The sequence below is a fragment of the Capra hircus genome, chromosome 8 (genome assembly GCF_001704415.2).
Source record: "Capra hircus breed San Clemente chromosome 8, ASM170441v1, whole genome shotgun sequence".
Classification (NCBI taxonomy): Eukaryota; Metazoa; Chordata; class Mammalia; order Artiodactyla; family Bovidae; genus Capra; species Capra hircus.
Genome location: NC_030815.1, coordinates 61,069,926 through 61,089,778, shown reverse-complemented (window position 1 = coordinate 61,089,778; position 19,853 = coordinate 61,069,926). Strand labels below are relative to the sequence as shown.

The following is a 19,853-nucleotide window of genomic DNA, read 5'->3' as shown; positions in this document are numbered from 1 at the left end:
ATTGATGCTTTTGAACTGTGGTGTTAGAGAAGAATCTTGAGAGTTCCTTGGACTGCAAGGAGATCCTACCAGTCCATCCTAAAGGAGATCAGTCCTGAGTGTTCATTGGAAGGACTGATGTTGAAGCTGAAACTCCAATACTTTGGCCACCTGATGCAAAGAGCTGACTCATTGGAAAAGACCTTGATGCTGGGAAAGATTGAGGGCAGGAGGAGAAGGGGACGACAGAGGATGAGATGGTTGGATGGCATCACCGAGTCAATGGACATGAGTTTGAGTAAACTCCAGGAGGTGGTGATGGACAGGGAGGCCTGGGGTGCTGCAGTTCATGGGGTTGCAAAGATCGGATATGACTGGGTGACCGAACTGAAATGAAGAGCTTTCCAAGCAGAATTCAAGAGTCATAGCAAGAATATGAATATGACTCATGAGTTTTCATTAATAACTGTCTTTATACATTTAACTGATACTCTGGTATTATACAGATCCTGGTGTGGCAATAGGGGTGCAAAAAGTAAAGATGGAAGTTTCTTGATCTCCTTAATTTATAAGAGGTTGGGGCATCTACAGTTACCCAGTGCTTCATAAATTCCAGTAGGTGGGAAGATGAAAATGACAAAGAAGGCTGGAGAACATCATGGTCAGAGGGTCTTAGCCTTAAATAAGTCAAAGATATATACACAAAGAGGGAGGAGAAATGATTTAGGCACCCCACTCCAGTACTCTTGCCTGGAAACTCCCATGGACGGAGGAGCCTGGTAGGCTGCAGTCCATGGGGTTGCAGAGTCGGAAACGACTGAGCGACTTCACTTTCACTTTTCACTTTCATCCACTGGAGAAGAAAATGGCAACCCACTCCAGTGTTCTTGCCTGGAGAATCCCAGGGATGGCGGAGCCTGGTGGGCTGCCATCTTTGGGGTCGCACAGAGTTGGACACAACTGAAGCGACTTAGCAGCAGTAGCAGTAGCAGCAGCCAGTGACTCATTGGAAAAGACCTTGAAGCTTGGAAATGAGGGCAAGAGAACAGGGTGGCAGAGAATGAGATAGTTCAATAAAATCATTGACTCAATGGAGATGAGTTTGAGCAAACTCCGGGAGATGGTGAAGGACAGGGAAGCCCAGCATGCTGCAGTTCATGGGTCACAAAGAGTTGGACATGACTTAGTGACCAAACAACAATGGCCAGTGAGAAAGAGCTTGATCCTAATCAGCTTAATTCAGAGGTATGTGGGTCAAGAAAGAATGAGCAGCAAGAATTTGAGAAAGCTGCAGGGGAAACAATATTTTTTGTGGAGGGCCAGGTTTCAAGACAGATTTAAAGCAAGTGTGGGATTAGCTGAATAGTTTCACCAATCTGGGGCCAGAAAGAAACTGCTTCCAAGTGAATCCTCATGAAGAGCTTCTGGGATAGTGGAAGGACTTTTAAGTTTCTTCAGAAAAAGTCAGTGGAGGACCTCCGGGGAGATAATGTGGATAGGGATTTGCCTGCCAATGTAGGGCACATGGGTTCAATCCTTGATCCAGAAAGATACCACATGCCGTAGAGCAACTAAGCCCATGAGCCACAACTATGGAGCCTGAGGTCTAGAATCCATGAGTCACAACTACTGAGCCAAAGTTGGCGCAGCTACTGAAGCTCGTGTGCCTAGAGCCTACGTTCCACAATAAGAGAAGACACTGCAATGAGAAGCCAGAGTACTGTAATTAGAGAGTAGCCCCCTGCTTCACAACTAGAGAAAGCTTGCATGCAGCAATGAAGACCTAGTGCAGACAAAAACAAAAAGTCAGCAAAGCTCAGGTGTGATGGGACTCCAAGGGAATCCTATACCAGGTGGGCAGGCTGAGAAAAGATCAATTCAGGTCCAGAACTTTCACCATGTAATTTAAAAGACAAAACAGAACACAATGGCAGATCTTTGCAGATTTAGGGTCAAAGGTGATGCCTTCTCTGATGCCAGCCACAGTCTAACCCTATCTTAAAAAAATGTATAATAACTGGGGTTATTAATCCTCAAGGCCATTTTAGATAAGGAGTTTAACATACATTAGAGGCCAAAATTAAGAAGTTAAGCAGAATGAGCTACAGATTTAATCATAGCTAATTACATAACCTTTAACAAACCATTCTTAACTCTTCTGTACTGTGCTTTCCTATTTAAGAAAAACTACTCATGACAATGTCTGAGCCTCTTCTGTTATCACAGACAAATTAGACCATGTTTCTAAGAGCTCTTCGGAAGAAAGAAGCTAAAAAATATGCTTTTTAAACCTAACTGCCAAACTAGAAAATCTTGCTAAGAAATTATAATTGACAACTTAATGCAGAGAACAACAGAATAAATCTAAGACAACTTAAAATTTACTATTTTTAAGAGTTAGTAAATATTGAAAAATAAGTTTAAAACTACTTTGGAGTGAAATGACAATGTCCATCTCTATACGTTGTCTTGAGACTCATATTCAACCTTACTAGGGCCTAAAAAATAAAATCTGAAACAGTAAGATATCATTTTCTCCTTATCTGAATGTCCAAAAAATTTAAAGATTAATTACAACTAGGGTTGAGAGTACTTTAGGACACTGCTAGCAGATGGATACACTGGTTCAATCTTTTAGAAGAGTAATCTGGCAATATTTATGCAGATATACTCTGATGGCCAAAAGTGAAGAGGAACTAAAGAGCCTCTTGATGAGGGTGAAATAGGAGAGTGAAAAAGCTGGCTTGAAACTAAAAAAAAGATCATGGCATCTGGTTCCATCAATTTGTGGCAAATAGAAGGGGAAAAAGTGGAAGCAGTGACAGCTTTTATTTTTTTGGGTTCCAAAATCATCCTCTGTCAGCCACTGCAGACAGTGACTGCAGCCATGAAATTAAAAGATGTTTGCTCCTTGGAAGGAAAATTATGACAAACCTAGACAGCATATTAAAAATTAGACACATCACTTTGCTGACAAGGGTCCATATAGTCAAAGTTATAGTTTTTCCAGTAGTCATGTACAGATGTGACAGTTGGACCATAAAGAAGGCTGAGCACTGAAGAACTTATCTTTTCAAATTATAGTGCTGGAGAAGCCTCTGGAGGATCCCTTGGACAGCAAGGAGATCAAATCAGTAAATCCTAAAGGAAATCAACCTTGACTATTTATTGGATGGACTGATGCTAAAGTTCCAATACTTTGGTCACCTGATGTGAAGAGTTGATTTACTGGAAAAGACCATGATGCTAGGAAAGATTGAAGGTAAGAGGAAAAGTGGCTGACAGAGGATGAGATGGTTAGATAGCATCACCAACTCAATGGACATGAATTTGAGCAAACTCTGGGAGATACTGGAGCACAGACAAGCCTGGCATGCTACTGTCTGTGGGGTCGCAAAGAGTCGGACACGACTTAGTGACTAAACAACAACATACGTATATATCCTTTAATAATACAATTCCATTTAGAATACAACTTACTGAAATACTCTTACATGAATGAAGAGATATAAAAACATGGTAAAAAGATGTTTATCGCAGCACTGTTTAAAAAAATCTAAATGTATTGGTAGAGAAATAGCTGGGTAACTGGTAAAAAAAAAAGAATAAAGGTTAGCTATGAGAAAGATTTCTCAAGAGGCAGGTCAGGTGGTCTGGTATTCCCATCTCTCTCAGAATTTTCCAGAGTTTATTGTGATCCACACAGTCAAAGGCTTTGGCATAGTCAATAAAGCAGAAATAGAGCTTGAGAAATCTGTATGCAGGTAAGGAAGCAACAGTTAGAATGGGACATGGAACAATAGACTGGTTCCAAATAGGAAAAGGAGTACGTCAAAGCTGTATATTGTTACCCTGGTTATTTAACTTATATGCAGAGTACATCATGAGAAACTCTGGATTGGAAGAAACACAAGCTGGAATCAAGATTGTTGGGAGAAATATCAATAACCTCAGATATGCAGATGACACCACCCTTATGGCAGAAAGTGAAGAGGAACTAAAAAGCCTCTTGATGAAAGTGAAAGAGGAGAGTGAAAAAGTTGGCTTAAAGCTCAACGTTCAGAAAACGAAGATCATGGCATCTGGTCCCGTCACTTCATGGGAAATAGTTGGGGAAACAGTGGAAACAGTGTCAGACTTTAATTTTGGGGGCTTCAAAATCACTGCAGATGGTGACTGCAGCCATGAAATTAAAAGATGCTTACTCCTTGGAAGAAAAGTTATGATCAACCTAGATAGCATATTCAAAAGCAGAGACATTACTTTGCCGACTAAGGTCCGTCTAGTCAAGGCTATGGTTTTTCCAGTAGTCATGTATGGATGTGAGAGTTGGACTGTGAAGAAGGCTGAATGCCGAAGAATTGATGCTTTTGAACTGTGGTGTTGGAGAAGACTCTTCAGAGTCCATTGGACTGCAAGGAGATCCAACCAGTCCATTCTGAAGGAGATTGGCCCTGGGTGTTCTTTGGAAGGAATGATGCTAAAGCTGAAACTCCAGCTCATGCGAAGAGTTGACTCACTGGAAAAGACTTTGATGCTGGGAGGGATTGGGGGCAGGAGGAGAAGGGGACGACATAGGATGAGATGGCTGGATGGCATCACTGACTCAATGGACGTGAATCTGAATGAACTCCGGGAGTTGGTGATGGACGGGGAGGCTTGGCGTGCTGCGATTCATGGGGTTGCAAAGAGTCGGACACGACTGAGTGACTGAACTGAACCGAACTGATGAGAAAGATAGCCTTTATGAACTGATACAGAGACATATTCATAAAGAATTAACTGGAAAAAAATTAACTTTCCAGACACTGACCCTATTTTTGTTTAGAAACTACAACCAATAGAGCCCTTTAGAAACTACAATCAATAATTGCTATATTATTTACATAAGAAACACATATACCAAACATTTATCCCAATAGACAGTCATATTAATGTTTTAAGCTAAAGGCTCTAGGCATAATTCAATATATGCAAAATGTTAAAAATATTTGTGTTTTATATCATGTCTTTGTGAAGAACAAATTAAAAGAAAAGGTTCCTACTTTTTGTGAGGGCATACTTAATTCTAGAGCCTTTCTGGTTGAAATTCTGACTAAAACCCCACAGACATTTATAACACGACACAAAATGACATCTAAAATAATAATGTGCTAAAATTCAATGTGTTACAAGTAACTGAAATATCTTCTAAGTTACTTTTGTCTTTTAAAATCTAATGAAAGATCTAAGATAAGCAGATTTAAAGTGTTGGTGGCTTGTCTTTCTTGCATGAGACTATTGTACCACCAAGAGCCATCAATAAGCAGGCTTCATACTGACCTTTGTATATAACTGTTAAGTATTTATATGCATTTATTTCATCTAACTATGAATTGGTGCATAAATTTTACATGTTTTTTATTACATACCTCTTTAATTTGAACCTTTACTTTGGCAAACACATTATGCCAAAGAGGCTAGCACAGGTTTACAGTTTTTGCTGATGCTGCTTCCGGATGAACCATTCAGTAGGATCCCTATCCTGAGATATTATAGTACTGATATACATGATCTGTGGCCAAAGGGACATTGACTATTATTATACACAGAGCAGAGAAACATTCTTTTAAGTAGGCTAGCAGATGGTTACAAATTGGCACGATGCCCCCAAAGCCTGACAAATTAGTCATTTGCTAGATACTCACATCAGCATAGTGGCCTATCATATCACATCGATCACAGCGTTTTCTCCAGGAAGCTCTTTCAAGACATCTGTGAGTAGAAGACATAGGCAAAGAACAGCCTAAGCAAAAGCGGGCCGGACAGGCATACTGGAGGTGTCCTCTCTCGGAACAGAGGCAGCAGGGGCGGACTTTCTAGGTGGCAGACAAACGAAAAAAATCTCTTTAGCAAAATACTTCAGTCTCAAATAGAATACTTCTTTTTCAGTATAATTGCTTAAAAAATTATTTCCATTTGGGAACCCAGTGAAGGTCAAGTCAAACATAACTGTAAAATCAAACAAAATATCTTAAGTCAGAGTCTTAACAAAAGCCACCTGTATTCTGTGGTTGCCACAAAGGCTTAGTCCACATGTATACTATTAGTTGGCATCTATTCTTATGCCTTGCTTTGTAGAACACTGACAAAGTCGAGTGTATCTAAGATGGAAAGTAGCATGATGAGGATCTGGAAGCTAAGTCTAGGAGAAAGATACAGAAAGAGGTTGCTTTGCCTGAAGAAACAAAGGTAAAACACGAAATAAGACAGCCACCTCCAATACCTGAAAGACAATCATTTGGAAGGAGCAGGTAAGGGATGAAATATTTGTTAAGGGCTCACTAAGTGTCAAGAAATGTCTAAGAGTTCTGTGTTATTTCAAAGGCTAATGTATCTGTTGAACATAATTTACATCGATAAACATTTATAAATGCCTAAAATTATAATTTTCCAGCAATGAAAATTATCCCACAATGAAACAAGCTGTGTCATAAAGTAGAAGACTTAGAACCAAAAATGAGTCAAGAATCAATCTGATTCAACCTCCTCATTTTATAGTAAAGAAATGAGAAGCACAAAAGGTGAAATGATTTGCTTAAGGCTGTACAACTTCTAATGGGATACTGAAATTGATTCTGGCTGTAGATTTATTATCCTTTACTACTACTTGAGGCTGTGACTTACACAAACATTTAACATGAAATGTAACCCATATATTATATAACATTTGAATTGGAAGGTATTAAAGGTTCTAACCCTACTATTTTAACAATATGGAAAGAAACATTTATTTCACATACTTGTGGGAAGGGGCAGTTTTTTGACAAATGGCCACATTTGTCACAATTTCTACAGGTAACATTTTTGTTGGCTGTATAGTATCGATGGGTCCATTTTCCAGATGATCTTTTATTACCTATCTGTGCCTAAGGGAAAAAAAGATCAAAAATTAAAATTATTTCACTGTGTTCAACAGAATTAACAATCATAATCTGTTCAATTTAGAAGCTAGCAACAGGGAACTTTATGTTCTTAAAGGAGTTAGAAAAATTTAAAAGGGTACCATGAAGACAGCTCTGCTTTTTGTTTGCCCATCTCTTGTATTCTTTTACACTTCTCCATATGATTCTGTTTCTCTTTTATCTTACCCTGCTTACAGTTCAGGTCTAGTAAGGGTGCTGGTGCATCATTCAGACATCACAGTAGCATTCAGAGTCAAAGATATTGCTGACATATATCAATGTATACCACATTTCTCTGAATGAGAGGCTTGCTTAAATTTTTAGTTAGGCGTTGGTGTTTTTTATGATTTTGCCCTTTACAAAGTTATAAAACCATAGAGCCACCAAATACATTCCTTCTTTTGAACAGCCCAGGGTTAATCCCTACAAATTGGATTTTAACTTCTAACAGAGAAAAAGATAATGTCTTCCCCCTAGAGTCCTTTTAAGATCTATTCTTCCTACACTGATCCAATTCTGATGTCCCATATTCTAGCCAAAATCCAGTATCACGCAAGAGAGTATTAGCAAAACATATGATATGGACTATCTAAAGGGGAAAAACTAAATGTCAACCATGCTTTTATCTTGTTTGGTTTAATTTTTGAAAAAAAGTTCATGTTTCACTTATTATCCTACTGAATTAGCCAAGTAGGTCTCAAAAGGAGACACAATATAATTATCTCTTAAAACTTTCCTTATACCAAACTGTAAAATTATTCTTTTCTAGCCATCTCTCACAATTAAGGCTAATAATTGAGAAAGACAAACACCTGCCACATCCTAAATATAGACTAACCATTTCCTTACACTGAAGAAGCAGTTATTTCCGGTGTTGATCTTGAGTGGTACCAGGCAAAATGGCTGAGAGGACTCATCATAGCAGAGAAGAAGCAAAAGGGATAGGGGACTAAATCATTATGGCAATTAACTGACTGGAGAAAATCAAGGCTTAACCATGCTTCTGAAAAATTCAACCATCCATAAACTAAACTTTTTCTTACAAGATACTTGGACTGCTGCTACGTTTAAAAAGCTTATTAAGTCATCACAATGAAGTAAAAGGAAACTATGAATCAAAGGAAATTATTAATCTATTATTTATAACTTTGATTTTACCTCAATGTCTTTGTCACTGATGAACCAGTTCACATCATCTTCTCCTACAAAACAAATAAAACATGTTACTCAATCTTTACACCTTTAAAGCACTTGATTGACAATAATTATTCAATTTGTTAGTACTGATATTGAACTACAAAGGTATACTGAGAAATGTAAATCCCTTAACCTCTTGACTCTGTTACTACTTCTGTGGCTCTGAAAATACTTAACCTCTCTTAATCTGTTTCCTTACCTGTGAAACGGGAGTAACAGTATTTTCCCTGTATAGTATACCTAAAAAATCAGATGAGATGTGTGAATCAGATGAGATATGTGAAAATGCTTTGAACATCATCAAACTGTAAATCTCTGAAGAGACCAAAAACCCAACAGCAGGTGCAAAAAAGAAATCTTATCTGAACTTCCCTTATCTGACTAAAGCCTGTTTCATGAGCTAGCTGCCACAGCCCCTTTCCCCAACTCAGAGGTCTCTAATCAGGAAAGTCACTGACCATGGGTACCAGGACATTCCTCCAAAATTGTGGGAAGACACACATCACAACCTATCTTTGGAAGCTCTAAATTCTCCCTTCTGTTAAGTTGGTATACAAACTTTTACCCTTCAGCAAGTTACTCATTACTGAGTGCTTCCACCTTTGGTCTTTTCTCCTGTTACTCTCTCTACTGTCAGTTAATTCGCAGGCCTCCCCACCATTCAGACCCAAGTAGGTAGAAGAAAGGTTTTTCCTTCCAATATCAGTATTAACTGTGTCCACCAGCTTCACATTGTAGTTAACTTCACTGTAACATTTTAAAAAGTTGGACTATGAATATTATCTCATGATTAGAGCTAGGAATTTAGCACTGTATTTTTTACAACATCAAAAATTGTGAAATAAGAGAGGTCAAATATCTAGCAGCTGGCGATTGGTTTAAAAATACAACGGTAAAAACCTAGTGGGGTGGGGAGCTCTACCTTTTCCTTTATCAGCTGTTTTCTTCTCCTTGCACTGCCCCTTTACAAACTTGCAAATGGTTGCTATTCCCTTGGTCCACCCATGGCAGAAAGTGAAGAACTAAAGAGCCTCTTGAAAGAGGAGAGTGAAAAAGTTGGCTTAAAGCTCAACATTCAGAAAACTAAGATCATGACATCCGGTCCCAACATTTCATGGCAAATAGATGGGGAAACAGTGGAAACAGTGGTTGACTTTATTTTTTGGGGCTCCAAAATCACTGTGGATCGTGACTGCAGCCAAGAAATTAAAAGACGCTTGCTCCTTGGAAGGAAAGTTATGACCAACCTAGATAGCATATTCAAAAGCAGAGACATTACTTTGCCGACTAAGGTCCATCTAGTCAAGGCTATGGTTTTTCCTGTGGTCATGTATGGATGTGAGAGTCGGACTGTGAAGAAAGCTGAGCACCGAAGAATTGATGCTTTTAAAGTGTGGTGTTGGAGAAGACTCTTGAGAGTCCCTTGGACTGCAAGGAGATCCAACCAGTCCATCCTAAAGGAGATGGGTCCTGGGTGTTCACTGGAAGGACTGATGTTGAAGCTGAAACTCCAATACTTTGGCCACCTGATGTGAAGAGATGATTTACTGGAAAAGACTCTGATGCTGGGAAAGATTGAGGGCAGGAGGAGAAGGGGACGACAGAAGATGAGATGGCTGGATGGCATCATTGACACAATGGACATGAGTTTGGGTGGACTCTGGGAGTTGGTGATGGACAGGGAGGCCTGGTGTGCTGCGGTTTGTGGGGTCGCAAACAGTCAGACACGCCTGAGCAACTGAACTGAACCAGGAGTAAGTGTCTAGAGATATATTTTTAAATAAAATACTTTTACTAAGAAAACCAACAGGCTGCTTTACAAAAAGACCAATCCATAGGAGAGCAGAGATGCTGTACTGATGATTATTTTCTTTATAAAATTCGGAGGCTGCATCCATATACTGAGAGTGGAGAATACATTAAATAGCCGCAGCTTCTATTCCTTCATCATCACCATCCATGCTATTATTCTTTCATTCAAAGGATTCATCTAAGGAGCATGCTCTGCTGTAACTTTCAAAGCTGCCCTTTGTACCTCAAAGCCCTTCATCATTAAAAGTCAAAATGACCATTAAAAATCACTAATTACAAAACTGACTTAATACTGTCCTTAAAAAAAAAATGAACTCCTAAACCAAGGAAATGCAAAATAGCAACTGTTAATCAGCCCCAAACCCCAATAAATTTACACATGAAGAGAGAATATTGAAAAAAGGGAAGGTTTATGAGAGGGATCAGCTCTACTTAGGTTGTTTTAACATACCTGTGGAATTCAACAATATCTAGGTTACATACTAACTTCTCCTCAACATGCTACAGAATATTCTTACTATAGAAAGTTGTCAACAAGTATACAAAATAGGCTTAAGTTACAAATGAAATCAGACTTCTTGGTGGTAAATGAAGTAAAGACATCACCAGGAACATACAAGTCAACTCTTGGCCCTACTCATGGTTCAGTTTTGATTCTATCCTGGTAATGACAGCTGACTCTTTTCCTATCCTGTTTGCTTCTTAACCTTAAATACAAACCTAATGGAAGCTTTTTCTAAGGGCAGCTCATTAGAACTTCCACAGGCAGCCATTCTCCACTACATTAAATTTTTGGTACAGATTTTGTCAGAAACCTGGGTTCCAGTCTTAACCCTATCTCTTATCTGTTATGTGCCAAAGGGCAGGTTATTTATCCTCTCTGGGTCTGTTTAATAATGAATTGGATTAAGTGGTATCTATGGTAACTTCTAGCACAGAGTTTCTGTGATTCTATCAACTTTTCATTCATTACTGGAATCAAATACACTATTACTCAAGTCTACATAACCTAAATCCTCCAGACTTTTGCAACCAACTCAGTGTCTTGCCTTAAAGACAATGTCCCACAGGGCCGAGGAGCACCCATCTTCTCTGTGTGTACTGCCACCACCACAGAATATAAAATGGGATTGCCCTAAAGTGTAAAATTAGGACTGTCCTCAGTTCAGTTCAGTCGCTCAGTTGTGTCCGACTCTTTGCGACCCCATGAATCACAGCTCGCCAGGCCTCCCTGTCCATCACCAACTCCCGGAATTCACTCAGACTCACGTCCATCGAGTCAGTGATGCCATCCAGCCATCTCATCCTCGGTCGTCCCCTTCTCCTCTTGCCCCCAATCCCTCCCAGCATCAGAGTCTTCTCTGATGAGTCAACTCTTCGCATGAGGTGGCCAAAGTACTGGAGTTTCAGCTTTAGCATCATTCCTTCCAAAGAAATCCCAGGGCTGATCTCCTTCAGAATGGACTGGTTGGATCTCCTTGCAGTCCAAGGGACTCTCAAGAGTCTTCTCCAACACCACACTTCAAAACCATCAATTCTTCGGTGCTCAGCTTTCTTCACAGTCCAACTCTCACATCCATACATGACCACAGAAAAAACCATAGCCTTGACTAGATGGACCTTAGTCGGCAGAGTAATGTCTCTGCTTTTGAATATGCTATCTAGGTTGGTCATAACTTTTCTTCCAAGGAGTGTCTTTTAATTTCATTGATGCCTAATTTCGACTCTTACCTACCTGTTAGCCTTCTCTTGCTAAAATCCGGGATTATGATTCTTTTCAGACTTTAGAATTATAATCAAAGCAATAGCTGGTAACTCTGTCTTTGCATTAAATGTGCTCAAGTTTAACAAACATGTATTGAACGGTTACAATAAGCAAGGTGCTGTGAAAGTGAAAGTGAAGTAGCTCAGGTGTCTGACTCTTTGCGACCCCGTGGACTGCAGCCTACCAGGCTCGTCCCTCCATGGGATTCTCCAGGCAAGAATACTGGAGTGGGTTGCCATTTCCTTCTCCAGGGGATCTTCCCGACCCAGGGATCAAACCCAGGTCTTCAGCATTGCAGGCAGATGCTTTAACCTCTGAGGCACCAGGGAAACCCTTCCACCAGGGAAGGTGCTATCCTGCTGCTGCTGCTGCTGCTAAGTCACTTCAGTCATGTCTGACTCTATGCGACCCCATAGACGGCAGCCCAGCAGGCTCCCCCATCCCTGGGATTCTCCAGGCAAGAACACTGGAATGGGTTGCCATTTCCTTCTCCAATGCATGAAAGTGAAAAGTGAAAAAGAAGTCGCTCAGTAGTGTCCAACTCTTAGCGACCCCATGGACTGCAGCCCACCAGGCTCCTCCATCCATGGGATTTTCCAGGCAAGAGTACTGGAGTGGGGTGCTACTGCCTTCTCCGGAAGGTGCTATAAGGTAAACAAAAATGAGTAAGAGCTTGTAACCTAGTTATAAGCTGAGTGCTGAAGAATTGATGCTTCTGAACTGTGGTGTTGGAGAAGACTCTTGAGAGTCCCTTGGACTGAAAGGAGAGCCAAGCAGTCCATCCTAAAGGAAATCAGTCCTGAATATTCATTGGAAGGACTGATGCTGAAGCTGAAACTGAAACTCCAATGCTTTGACCACCTGATGCAAACTGACTCATTGGAAAAGACCCTGATGATGGGAAAGATTGAAGGCAGGAGGAGGAGGGGACAACAGAGGATGAGATGGTTGGATGGCATTACCAACTTGATGGACATGAGTTTGAGCAAGCTCCGGGAGTTGGTGATGGACAAGGAAGCCTGGTGTGCTGCAGTTCATGGGGTCGCAAAGAGTCGGACATGAATGGGCAACTGCACTGATTTACAATGCTGTGTTGATTTCTGCTGCACAGCAAAGTGAATAATCACTTATATGTGTGTAATTATCTCCTCTTTTTTAGATCCTTTTCCTATATAGATTACAGAGTACTGAGGAGAGTTCCCTGTGCTATACTGTAAGTCGTTATTAGTTATCGACTTTATATAGTGTCTGTATATCTCAATCCCAATCTCCCAAATTATCTCTCCCTCCACTGTCCCCCTTCAGTTCAGTTCAGTCGCTCAGTCGTGTCCGACTCTTTGCGACCCCATGAATCGCAGCACGCCAAGCCTCCCTGTTATCACTATCTCCTGGAGTTCACTCAGACTCACGTCCATTGAGTCCGTGATGCCGTCCAGCCATCTTATCCTCTGTCGTCCCCTTCTCCTCCTGCCCTCAATCCCTCCCAGCATCAGAGTCTTTTCCAATGAGTCAACTCTTATGAGGTGGCCAAAGTCCCCCTTGGTAACCATAAATTTGTTTTCTACAGCTGTGACTCCTTCTGTTTTGCATATATGTTCATTTGTACCATTTTTTAAGATTTCACAAGTAAGTGATATCCTATGATATTTGTCTTTGTCTGATTTGCTTTACTTAGTATGATTATCTCTAGGTCCATCCATGTCACTGCAAATCGTATTATTTCATTTTTATGGTTGAGTAATATTCCATTGTATGTATGTACCATATCTTCTTTACCCATTCATTTGTCAATGGACATTTCCCTTGCTTTCATGTCTTGGCTATTGTAAACACTGTTCCAATGAACATCTGAGGTGCATGAAATCTTTCAAATTGTTTTTTCCTGGATGCATGCCCAGCAGTAGGATTGCTGGATCATATGGTAGTTCTATTTTTATTTTTTATTAATTATTTCCATCATGTTCTCCGTAGTGGTTGTACCAGTTCTGAAACTGTCAGTCTTTTAAATTTTAACCTTGGAATGGGTGTGAAGTAGTATTCATTATGACTTTAATGGTCATTACACTGATGAATACTGTGAATAAAAACAGTTTTGTTGCCTCTTTTCCAACCTGTACGCCTTTTTTTTTTTTTTAACCTCACTGTATTATACAGGACCTCCATTATGATCAGTGGTGACAGAACTATAGGGGAAAATATATTTTTTCATAATGGAGCATTCTGTTTTGCTGTAGATCTTTCATAACAGGTTTAAGAAATTCCTTTCTAGTCCTAGTTTCCTGGGTTTTTAATATGAATGCGTGCTGAAATCTCAGTACCTTATCTGCATCAACTGAGATAGCCCACGGCTTTTCCTCTTTTTCTCTTAATACAGTAAACTACAGTGATTTCATTTTCAAATATTAAACCAATCTTGTATTCTGGGATTAACTTCACTTGGTTAGGATGTATTATTCTTTAAAATGTATTGCAGAATTCAATTTGCTATTATTTTATTAAGAATTTTTACATCTGTATTCGTGAAGGATACCGATTTATACTTTTCTCAAAATGTCTGGTTTTGACATTGGTATAAAACTAGCCTCACAAGAGTTCAGAAGTGTTGGGAAGAGTTGGTATTATTTTTTTCTTAAATATCTGATAGAATTCACCACTGAAGCCATCTAGATTGGAGTTTTCCTTGTTTGTGAGTCAAGAATTTTACTTGTAGAAGGTTTTAAAAGAGTAATTCTACTTTTCTTTTTTTTAGTAGATATGGAGCCATTCACATTTTCAGTTTCTTCTTGGGCCAGTTTTGATAATTTGTGACTTTCAAAAAGTTTGTCAATTACTTCTAATTGTAGAAATTATTGGCTTTAAGTTGTCCATAAGTCTCTTGCTCTTTTCCTTTGAATAATCTAATTTGTACTTATGCCCATCCAGTAAAGTTTTCATCTCAAATATGTATTTCAGTTCTAGAAGTTCCGTTTCTTTTTTATACCTTTCATTTCTCTTATTACATTTCTCTCTTCCTTTAAATTTCAGAGTACATTTTTAACAGCTGTTTTAAAGTCCCTGCTGCTAATTTCATATTCTCTGTCACTTCTAGGTTTGTATCACTTGAGTGATTTTTCTCCTGGTTATGAGTGACATTTTCCTGCTTTCTTAATGCCTAGTAATTCCCGCCTCTGCGCCCCTGCATGGATGCTACTAAGGTACACTGTTGAGTGTCTTGATTTTGTTTTCTTACTTTAAAAAGTGTGAGACTCTGTCTGACAAGCAGTTAAGCAACCTCCAGATCAGGTTATCCTTTTGAGACTTTAAAAGCTTTGCTAGGGTGGTCCGGAGTAGCCTTTACTTAGGGTTAGAGTTTGAGTAAGCTCCGGGAGTTGGTGATGGACATGGAAGCCTGGCGTGCTAAAGTCCATGGAGTCGCAGAGTCAGACACGACTGAGCGACTGAACTGAACTGAAGCCCTACTACCAAGATATATCTTCTGGGGTCTCTATTGAATGTCTCAGGTGTTCAATACTGTCCAATCTGGCAAGCAAGAACTCAGGTAAGTTCTGGGAATTATTCGTTTGGTAAGTTCTAGAAATTCTAGTCTCCAGTACTCTACTCCACAAATTATAGCTTCTTTAGTCTCTCTGAACTCTTGATTTCTGTCTTCTCCTCTTAATGAGATGGCCAATACGCCTGGGTTCCCTTTCTTAGTATCACAATGCAGGTTGACTGTAAGGCGTATCTCATTCATTTCCACATTCTCAAGAATCATGGTCCTGTACTGCCTATTGTTCAATGTCTGAAAATGTGTTATCTGTAGTTAAACCACTAAAATTTTTCATCTCATTTTTTTGTTTCAAACTATTATATATTTCAGCTCTGTAATTTTCCTTTGCTTCATTTTTATATCTTTCATTTCTCTTATATGCCTCTTTCCCTTTAAACCTCCGCATATTTATAATGTCTGTTTTAAAGTCCTTGTCTGCTAATTTCATCATCTCTTGTCAGGAGCGCAAGTCTGGTGTAAGTTAGCAAAATCTGGCTGGAAGGAAACATCTCAAGTAGGATTTTAAGTGATGAAGAACACGAGTAAAAAGAAAAGGCACAAGCAATGTAATGAAAGAAGTAAAAGGATACAGCAAACAATACAGCCTGACTGGAACAAAGTGCAGTGAAGTCGCTCAGTTATGTCTGACTCTGTGACCCATGGACTGTAGCCCACCAGGCTCTTCTGTCCATGGAATTTCCCAGGCAAGAATACTAAGTGGGTTGTGATTTCCTTCTCCAGGGGATCTTCCCGACCCAGAGACCAAACCTGGGTCTCCCACATTGCAGGCAGATACTTTACCATCTGAGTCACCTGGAAAGCCTGGAACAAAGGGTGTGATAATTCCTTTACTAAGAATTTTCACCTTTTTATACATACAGATATTGAGCATTAAAATATTGTTACTTACAGGAAGTTTTTCATTTCATTTTCACCTTTAACACATATGAGGACTTATGACTGTTAAATCTATTTTTCCAACTAAGAAATTTCCTATGTCCTTCCTTCATTAGTTTAACTTTAAAAATCTTGACTCCCTACTGTGTGGAGCGCTCCAAGAAACAGTACAACAGGTCTCTTTCTGCCAGAGTAGTTACTCTTGAAAGCAGAGACAGTCCAACAGCATTACAGGGTGCTTTTGTATTTCCTGTCTTCTGAAATAACCTTCAAAACAAAAAGGCAAACCCCAAAGAAAAGTGAACCCATAACCTTACACATTTTACACATTTTCTATTTCTGGAACTATTCTGCTATCTTTATTCTTCCCTCTCTCCTTTCTCTCCTTCCTTCTCTCTTTTTCTCTCATGCATAAAGATAAACATCCTTCCTATTTATATGGGGATGGTGACTCACTGTCTGTAAATTGTTTTAAATATATATTATACTTTCAGAACAACCCTGTAAGTACGGTCACATAAATATTCATTTTTTTAAAATATGTGCTTGCTACAAAAAACAGCAATTGCTGCTTTTGTGATATGTAGTGCTAATGCAGCTATTTTTACCCATAAAACTATACTCAGGTTTTCAAAGGAACTAAGGAAGAGTTTGGGCTAAATTTCTGAGGAGTAAAGCCAATTCATGCTCACTTCAATTATACCTAGCCTGCCTAAATTCTGATGGGCGGGAATAGGTGAAGATCATTTCTGTGCTGAGGAAGCAGCCACAATTACAGAGCTGGTTCTCTCTCTCTCTTTTTTAACAAAAGTTAAGATTTGTTAACGTAGGAGTTAGTAAAACGTTTTTCCAAAGATCACCAAAGACTACTAAAGATTTCAGCTCAGCATATCCAGTTGGTTATTTCACTGCAGGAGCCAAGCGCTAAGAAAAATCTTCCCTTGAGTTTAATACCCTATAGTCCCTTCTTACACGGAGGCCCATATGGTGCCTTACATAAAAAATTCTAGTAATCCTAATTTCTAATGTCTAAAATTTTAAGTCTCATTACATTTCAGTGAAAAGGTAAATATGTTTATGATTTTCTCTGCAAACAGTGGACCTGAATTTAATATTCAGCAAAAAGATATAAAAACTGACTCTGCCACTACTAATTACTTAAGAATGTAAAATGCAACTTTCCTCAAAGTGTAAAATGTTTTCATTTAATGTAGTGTCAAGTTAATTCTGAACATATATTCACTGAAAATTTCTCCTGTAAAAGACAATGTAGGAGACAGAAAGAGGACTAAGACATGATACTTGCCTTCAAGGAACTTATCATGTATCTCGGGGCTAAAGAATCCAAAAAGCATTACTGTGTTCAGTAAATAACCACAACCATCTCATTTTTAAAAATATAGGATGATTTAATTAACATCAAGTCTTTAAAAAGATTGACGTGGAAGTCACTCAGTCATGTCTGACTCTTTGCTGACCCCAAGAACTGTAGCCCTCCAGGTTCCCCTGTCCATGGAATTCTTCAGGCTGAAGTGGGTTGCCATTCCCTTCTCCAGGGGTTCTTTCTGACCTAGGATCGAACCTGAGGCTGCTGCATTGGCAGGCAGGTTCTTTACCATCTGAACCACCAGGGAAGCCCCCAAATAGACTGAAAGTCCTCTATATTTGGGATATGTATTATTTAACAAGAAATACTCAATTCCTCCAATTATCAATTAATTACCTTATGTTGACTGCATGATCAAAACAGTCTTCATACAATACTAAGTATTTAAGTTCTCGTTTAACAGTTGTTAAACTGTTTTTTTCTCCAAATATCTGTGAGTCTACAGACAGGCTCACAGATGGGGGCTGGGAAAAAAGAAACAATGGTTGCTATGTATCTGTAATCCCTAAGGAACCAAGATTTTGGGCCTTCTCAACACCTTTTCTCCCTTGAAGTACACAGCCCAAACTATGACTCATATGACATGGCATTATTCAACTGGATATGCTGAACTGAAATCTGCTAGAATCTTTGGTGATCTCTGGAAAAACATTTTATTAACTCCTACTTTAACAAATCTTACACACTGAAATGTTTAAAATAAACAAACAAACCACAAAACACAAAGAAGATAAAACTGAGGTTAAGTAATTTGGTAGTTATATCACAAAAGACAAATCAACAACATTACATTTCTAATATATTGCCTAGACTCCCTTTTTACATACCTAATATTTTAAACTAAAAGGTCTTACTTTTTGTAATTTAACACTCCCAGTGCTTTCCCTTCTCTGTACTTTTGGTCATTTTATTCCCTTGATCTTCAACACCATCTCGCTCTTTGCCTAGTTTTCCACCTAACCCAGCCCAATTTCCATGACTATAAATTCTTTTTTCCTGCAGGGCTGCTTTCCTTCCAGAGGCTGGGGAAAATCCATTTCCTGGCCTTCACCAGCTTCTACAGGCTGTCTGCAACTTCCAAGCCAGCACAATCTCTCTCTCTCTCTTTTTTCCTTTCTTACTTTCTTGTGGGATCTAATTTCCCAAACCAAGGGTCAAACCTGGTCCCCTGGCAGTAAGAGCTGAGTCCTGACTACTGGATTGCCAGGGAACCCCTGTGATTATAACCTCGGAATATGACAGCTCAATTCTTTATTCAGTACTTTTCTCATTTGACCTCTGTGAGCAGTTAACAATTTTTTGGCTTAAAGCACAACCTACTTTGCTAGTTGTTCTTCCCCTTGACAGCTTCTTCTTCCTTCACTGGCCACGTAGTATATTACATTCTTTGTCCCAGGTTATGTCACACATGCCCACTGAGAGAACCACCAAATTTGTATTTCTAGACCAAATCTTATCTTCAGCTCCTGATCTATGGGCTATTTGGATTAGATTTTGTATAGGCAACTCAAAATCATAATCACTAAAAATAAATTCTTGACTTTTTCCCCATTCCTTGAGTTTCTCTCTTAAAAACAAATAACCCTACTTTTCCTCCTTGTAAGTTCTCAACAACTTAGTTTATTTTCCAAATCAAAACCTCAGCTCTTCTCTCTCACCTTTCAAATAGTTAGTTGTTCACCAAATCTATTCATAATAACTTCAGGGCCATTAGGTTGACCCAGAGACACTTAATTGCTCACCTAGAATTTCTATCCCTAGTAGCACAACCCATTCTGCCTTCCCTTCTTACCAGAATAATGTTTCTTTTTTTAGGGAGGCCTCCCCACCCCCACCCCAGGTATAACGGATATACATTAGTTTCAGGAATATAATAATTTGATATCTGTATATACTGTGAATGAAATAATGTTTCTAAAACATAAATGTGAAAACATTATGCCCTGAATGATCCCTCAATGCTTGCAGAATCAATGTAAAACTCCTCTGTGTGCCACACAGTACCTTCTAAGATCTGGTCCTCATCTATTTCTCTGGCTTCACCTTCTCGATTCCTGTGCTCCATCTATGCCTAGTAATTTCCCAAAAGTGTTCATGTCCTCTGCAACTTTGCTTATGCATGTATTCCTTGAAACACAAGCCAACTCCAATCTCAACCACTTGGAACTGGGGGACTTGGTCTTCAAGTCTCGAATCATGTGTTACCTCATCCACTGATGTCACCCTGATAACCTTTCAAAAGCAGAAATGATCACTCTCAAATTTGTAACATCCTGGATTTAACCTTAGCATTCTACCTTATCTTCCACACATCAAAGCATGATTGTGTATTCTTCCACACAT

The 19,853-nt window shown here is 39.2% G+C and overlaps 1 protein-coding gene across 2 annotated transcripts in view; it reads right to left on the bottom strand.

Annotated features, from left to right (window-relative positions):
- ZCCHC7 (zinc finger CCHC-type containing 7) overlaps nucleotides 1–19,853 on the bottom strand; it is a 247,837-nt gene that overhangs the window by 52,636 nt on the left and 175,348 nt on the right. For both annotated transcript variants that reach the window (XM_005683875.3, XM_005683874.3), the window contains exons 3-5: nucleotides 8,082–8,125; nucleotides 6,762–6,887; nucleotides 5,667–5,837 (exon numbers count right to left, since the gene is read on the bottom strand). In XM_005683875.3, coding sequence (XP_005683932.2) covers nucleotides 5,667–5,837; nucleotides 6,762–6,887; nucleotides 8,082–8,125 — 341 coding nt within the window. The remainder of the gene's footprint in view (nucleotides 1–5,666; nucleotides 5,838–6,761; nucleotides 6,888–8,081; nucleotides 8,126–19,853) is intronic.